General features: G+C 47.8%; 1 protein-coding gene across 1 annotated transcript in view; it reads left to right on the forward strand.

Moving 5' to 3' along the window:
* Positions 1 to 855: 855 nt before the first annotated feature.
* Positions 856 to 6,585, forward strand: part of cmtm4 (CKLF-like MARVEL transmembrane domain containing 4) — a gene marked incomplete at its 3' end in the record, with an annotated part of 27,904 nt that continues 22,174 nt past the window's right edge. Inside the window, exon 1 of the mRNA XM_080843773.1 lies at positions 856 to 1,147. Within this exon, the coding sequence (XP_080699899.1) occupies positions 962 to 1,147 (186 nt within the window). The 5' untranslated portion in view covers positions 856 to 961. The remainder of the gene's footprint in view (positions 1,148 to 6,585) is intronic.

Genomic DNA, 6,585 nt, shown 5'->3' on the forward strand with positions numbered 1-6,585 from the left:
AATATCAATTCTGAATTGCTCCTGTAGGCAAATGTATTTATTTATCACAGCAGATAGTGTTGCCGTGCGTAAAATGTTTGTGTGTTTCGACGGCTGAAATTCGAGGCCGCGAGCCTACCTGCCCAAGCATCACGAGAACACACCTGTGTTGCACGTCACTATAGTGACTGGTCGTGGTAGCCTACCGCATGTTACCCGACATCGAGAAAGCTGGCTCTGCCCAGTAACCTATGCTTCGCCATAGCCAGTCTCTCGGGGTGAAAACACACGCACCAATCCAAGAACCATCTGTTGGATTCACGCCTGTTTGGCCTCATGGATCGGATGGGTTGTGGCCTCGCTGAACAGCCTGTGTTCGCTGGGTGAACACTGTTCGACTTTTTTGAAGCCTTTTCATCTGAAGGAATTACCAGTTTCGAGGGCGGAGACTAGCAAACAACAACAACGTTGTGTTTTACGTTTTTGGGACGAGAAGCTAACATGGCTTGACGAACTCAATACTAGCCTTACTCTAGTCTGTTCAGGTCGTTTGGGATTTTTGTGCTTTAGCCTGAAAGCCGCGCACAACGAGGAGTCATGGAGCTTGCCGCTTGCCAACCCCCTAAAACGTATAGGTGCTGAGGACTGTGCAGAACAAATCAAATTGATTCCATCCTATCCTGGCGAACCTCACTGCGTGCTGTCTTCAAGTTATCCACGCATGCGAAAACATTTATCGCTTTTGGGAATTTAGAACATAACAGTCTTCTGCAAAGAAATCTTAACGTAGTTGTATGTGGTTACAGTAGCGTGTTGTAGCCTACATTCCAGACGCGGTTTCTTGTAGCCTGTAGCTTACAGCGAACGTTTCGACATTATAAACTGTATCAGTGTTCAGTTTTTCCTTTTGGGAACAAACGATTTGTATCCATATCAACTATTCTGTAAGTTCGTGGTCGCGGAGGACGAAGAAAGGGACAACATGAGGAATACCGAGGAGACGGACGGCTTTGATGGCGAGGCCTCCAACACTTCCATGATCTCGGGTGCAAGTAGCCCGTACCAGCCGACTACAGAGCCCGTTCACGCCAGAAATGTACTGGGAGGCATCAGGTGTGATACAGAATACCTGAGGTCGCACTTCGGCATTTTAAAAATCATCGAAGTGGTAAGTTGAACGCACCTTGGTGGTCTCTGATTCTTTAAATTCTTCAGTTTACTGGCTGACAGGAATCATTCATTTTGTAGTTAAATAATTAATAACATTAACCACCCATTTTGACTGATGTGCATAACTGCAAATGATACAACTGTATCAGTTCTCTGTAGGCAATAGATAAATCTTATTTTGTATTTCGCATGCAGGCCTGTATGAATGATAAAGTTAGTGTCTGGACTCACTGCGATATTTTAGCTGTCAATTATAAGCTTTTGTTTCATTTCTGAGAACTTGTCAGAAGAATTGTCGACAGCAACAATGTTTTCCTGTACGGGACTGATGCCAACTGTCCCTAAGGCACCGTATGTGCGAAGCAAATGATCATTTCCGTTTGGCACTTTGGTTTCCCGACCACATGTGACCAAAATACGCTGTCCCTAAAATGGAAATTATAGTAAAAACGAAAGAAATGTGCTTAGATTTCGAAATTGTCATCTCTGGAATAGGAGGCACCACCCAGAATCTCCCCCTCCCTAAAATACAGGGCAGTGGAGTTTTTGGGAGAGTGGCAGAGATTTTCTTCGCATAAATAGTGCATGAAATCAGATGATACTTCCCCTTGGTCGCTTGTTGATAGGCGTAGCAATCTCTGGAATGCAACTGTTGAAAAGAACGAGTTGGTCAGTGTGTGTGCAAACGAGCGAGAAAGAGATGTAGAGGGTCTATCAATTTTAGTTTTGAGATCATATTTAGTTTGCATATAGTTGCCTGTTCAAATGCATTGTCCATGTACGCTTCTGTTGTCATCTTGTCTGTCCACCCACGAGTGGTCAGCTGGCCTCCCTTGTATTGCAGAGCAGCAGTTCTGCGGGCCTTACGTCCATATTAAATGAATGGAAAGTTTGCAGCCCCGGAAGACAATGGTTGTTTCCATCGTAGCGCACGTTTAAACTTGATCAAATATTTCAATTTTGTGTTCACCAAACCTGTTATCTGCCCTGGTGCTTTTCTCGTACATATATCTTTTTTTCAACAAATGTAGGACATTAATTCTCCTGAAATTATGCTAACTAAATCAGAAAGTGGAAACACACAATGTGCTAAACAGGGAAGGTAGCGTCTAGCAGGGAACACGGTCAAACTAGTTACAAACAGTCCGTTGTCCTCTGCATATGTCCCCTTGAAAGTGCACACAAACACATTCACATACGGGCATTGACTATGGCCACCTTTTTCGGTCTGTTCCTGTGCGTTTATCTCGGCAAGGTGAGAGCGTGCAGGACGTTCCACGCGGGTGCCGGTATGAGGTAACTGGAAACGCAGCTGTTTGTGTAGGACCGGGTCTCAGCGCAGGGGAGACAGGGTGGCTTTGTGAGGGAAGGGGCACAGGCCTGGGATCAGTGCTGTCTTATGAGGACAGGGCAGTTGCAGACTGGGATCAGTGCTATCTTATGAGGACAGTGCAGGGCAGTTGCAGACTGGGATCAGTGCTGTCTTATGAGGACAGGGCAGTTGCAGACTGGGATCAGTGCTGTCTTATGAGGACAGGGCAGTTGCAGACAATCCTGAGGACAGTGCAGGGCAGTTGCAGACTGGGATCAGTGCTGTCTTATGAGGACAGAGCAGTTGCAGACAAGCCTGAGGACAGTGCAGGGCAGTTGCAGACTGGGATCAGTGCTGTCTTATGAGGACAGGGCAGTTGCAGACTGGGATCAGTGCTATCTTATGAGGACAGGGCAGTTGCAGACTGGGATCAGTGCTGTCTTATGAGGACAGAGCAGTTGCAGACAAGCCTGAGGACAGTGCAGGGCAGTTGCAGACTGGGATCAGTGCTGTCTTATGAGGACAGAGCAGTTGCAGACTGGGATCAGTGCTGTCTTATGAGGACAGTGCAGGGCAGTTGCAGACTGGGATCAGTGCTGTCTTATGAGGACAGAGCAGTTGCAGACTGGGATCAGTGCTGTCTTATGAGGACAGTGCAGGGCAGTTGCAGACTGGGATCAGTGCTGTCTTATGAGGACAGAGCAGTTGCAGACTGGGATCAGTGCTGTCTTATGAGGACAGTGCAGGGCAGTTGCAGACTGGGATCAGTGCTGTCTTATGAGGACAGAGCAGTTGCAGACTGGGATCAGTGCTGTCTTATGAGGACAGTGCAGGGCAGTTGCAGACTGGGATCAGTGCTGTCTTATGAGGACAGAGCAGTTGCAGACTGGGATCAGTGCTGTCTTATGAGGACAGAGCAGTTGCAGACTGGGATCAGTGCTGTCTTATGAGGACAGGGCAGTTGCAGACTGGGATCAGTGCTATCTTATGAGGACAGTGCAGGGCAGTTGCAGACTGGGATCAGTACTGTCTTAAGAGGACAGAGCAGTTGCAGACAAGCCTGTGGGTTCATGGAGGACTCCGGTCAGAACTTGGGACTGAGGGAGAGATTCTGGCTGGCTGATCTCACACACCTGGCATGTTTGCACAGGGGAGACTGACTTGAAAGGTGGAGGACTTCAAAAGTGTGTGTTTATGTGAATGAATGTGGTGTGTTTATGTGTGTGTGTGTGTGAGTTTGTATGAGAGAGAGAGAGAGAGAGAGCATGTGTATGTTTATTCAGTATATGCACACATGAATATATGAGTGTGTGGGTGTTTCAAGGTGTGAGTGGGGCGGCTGGTGAATCTGCTTTGTGGACCTGCTTAGCATTTGAAAGAATGGGCCCAGCTGATCCAGTGTGCCGTTGTCCGACCGACCGCCCGGATCAGAACTTACATAAGACAACATGGGGTGAACTCCGCCAACTTGAAAGCAAACAGGATATATTCATTTAAGAACCGCGACGGGCCCAGATCTGGTGTAGTGCCTCCGGAGCCCTGTGGGGGTGCTCTCTAGAGAGGTGGGTGGTATGTGCAGCCGTCAAGCCAGCAGTGTTTGGAGACCTGCGGCATATAAAAAAAATCTGCTTAGTCAGGGTGTCTTGAGTCCATGACCCTTGTGCTCCTATGGTTTACACGTTAACAGCACACCGCCTGCCTGCCGTGGTGGAGCTGTCCAACATCATCATCACACACACACACACACACACACACACACACACACACACACACACACACATCCATTAGTCATCAAGTCGGTCTGCCAGAGGCCAGTTGGAGTGGCTGAACTACTCGGTTTCAGTGTGTGGATTTGACACTGTGGAATTCCAGTCCAAGAAAAAAAAAAAAAATCCTCCCCCATTCTCTGTCTACTTTCTCTTCTGTGTGTCCCTCTCCGTTGCCATTTCACTGAGAACGGGGCCCTTATGTGCACGTGGCTTTATGTGTTGGTTCTCCGTGGACATTGTGGCACTGTTGAGGAAGTGGAATTGTGTTTTTTTTTTTCACCTCTCCTTCTTCGTAGCAATGTTCATTAGTAGTACGCGTGTCTTGTTTTTTAATTGGCTCAGCCAGTCTTATCCCTCCCCCTGCCAATGATTTACCTGAGGCCCCAACGGGATGCTGGGAAGTCTGTTTTACTGTTTAAACTGTAGCAGGATGCTCCCCCCCCCCCCTCCTCCCTGTCCGGATGAATTCGGTTTTTCTCATCAGTAGGAAAGAAGAGAAGCCTGTTTCTTCACCGTCAGACACCACGGCACACCACGGCACACCATGGCACACCCTCCCAGCTGCCCTCACTGTCAGGGGTTAGCTCTCACAGCGGCTCTGGCTCATTCCTGGTCTAAAGTGCAGTCCATCTAACAACAACACACACACACACACACACACACACACTTCGGCTTGTCACTTTTCAATACATTTCAGTTTTATTATATAGTGCCAAAACCAAATAGTTTCAAGGTGCTTTACAGAGCCCAGGGCCTGAACCCCCTTAGAGCAAGCCCAATGGTGACGGAGGCAAGAAAAACTCTCTGTTAATCAGGAAACCATTAGCAGAACCTCGGCACATAAGGGGGGGGGCATCTGCTTAGAGCTGGCCAGGTAGAGATAGAAACAGAAGGGGGGGGGGGTTACATTGTAACTCATTGTTGAATCAGTAATTAATATATATCAGTGCGATCATGTGAAAAATATATACATCAGTGCTGTAATCATAAATAAAATAAAACCATTATTGATTTGAATATTAAATCAGTGCTATAATCATAAATAAAATAAAACCAATATTGATTTGTATATTCAATCAGAGCTATAATCATAAATCAAATCAAACCAATATTGATTTGAATATTAAAATAATCATTAATCAAACAGTGGGGCTGTAGCCATGGAGATGCTCCCTGTCCTGTGTGTGTGTTCCCACGTGACTGCAGGACCCTTGTACGGTCACTGAGTGTGTGTCGTCACACCCTCCAGGTCCTCTCACAGCTGAGTGGACATAACCCCGTCCTCTCCGACAGGGATCTCACTCCCACAGGAAGTAGACGCGCTCTACACAGAACACACTCCCTCATTCTGCTGCTGGTCGAGTGGACAGGGCCCGTAGCGGTTGGAGTGGTCAGAGAATACACTCCCTCCTCCTGCCGTAGTGGTTGGAGTGGTCAGAGAATACACTCCCTCCTCCTGCCGTAGTGGTTGGAGTGGTCAGAGAATACACTCCCTCCTCCTGCCGTAGTGGTTGGAGTGGTCAGAGAATACACTCCCTCCTCCTGCCGTAGTGGTTGGAGTGGTCAGAGGTGTTTCGGATTGATTCTAGTCTAGTCTGTCAGGTATTGCAGTGATGGGGGAGGGGCTGCTTGGCTTGTGAGACTGTTGATAGTCTCACAAGCCAATATAGAGTTTAATGTTATTTTGTTGGTATATGTTATATGTATGACGTCTACTGTGTAGATGAATGATGCTGCCAAGTCATAAGAATTTTGCTGTGCTGAAGCAATTTGGTACATGCAATAATAAACACACTTTGACTTTGACTTTGACTTTGATGGGTCATCCTCTGGGACTGCCTCAGCCTCAGTGGGTCTCTCTCCAGTGCCTCAGCCTCAGTGGGTCTCTCCAGTGCCTCAGCCTCAGTGGGTCTCTCTCCAGTGCCTCAGCCTCAGCCTCAGTGGGTCTCTCTCCAGTGCCTCAGCCTCAGCCTCAGTGGGTCTCTCCAGTGCCTCAGCTTCAGCCTCAGCCTCAGTGGGTCTCTCCTCAGTCTCGGTGGGTCTCTCTCCACTGCCTCACTCCACCAGTGTCAGAGAAGAGATCTGCTGTGGAGCAGTGGAGGCTTGTGTGAAGTTGTTACAGACCAAGCCAAATGTGTCAAGTGGCCTGGTAACATAGGTTGGGGTCTTTGTATTGTGTGTGTGTGAGTGTGTGAGTGTGTTTGTGTGTGTGTGTGAGTGAGAATGTGTTAAGAGGAGGGAGTTAAATATTATTGGGAGCAGTTTCAGTAACGTTTGTGGAGCTAAATGAAATTACCAGATGCTCCCTCCCCTCCCCCCCTCTCCCTCTTTCTCTCTTCCTCTCTCTCTCTCTCT

The sequence above is a fragment of the Sprattus sprattus genome, assembly GCF_963457725.1.
Source record: "Sprattus sprattus genome assembly, chromosome: 8".
NCBI classification, from domain to species: Eukaryota; Metazoa; Chordata; class Actinopteri; order Clupeiformes; family Clupeidae; genus Sprattus; species Sprattus sprattus.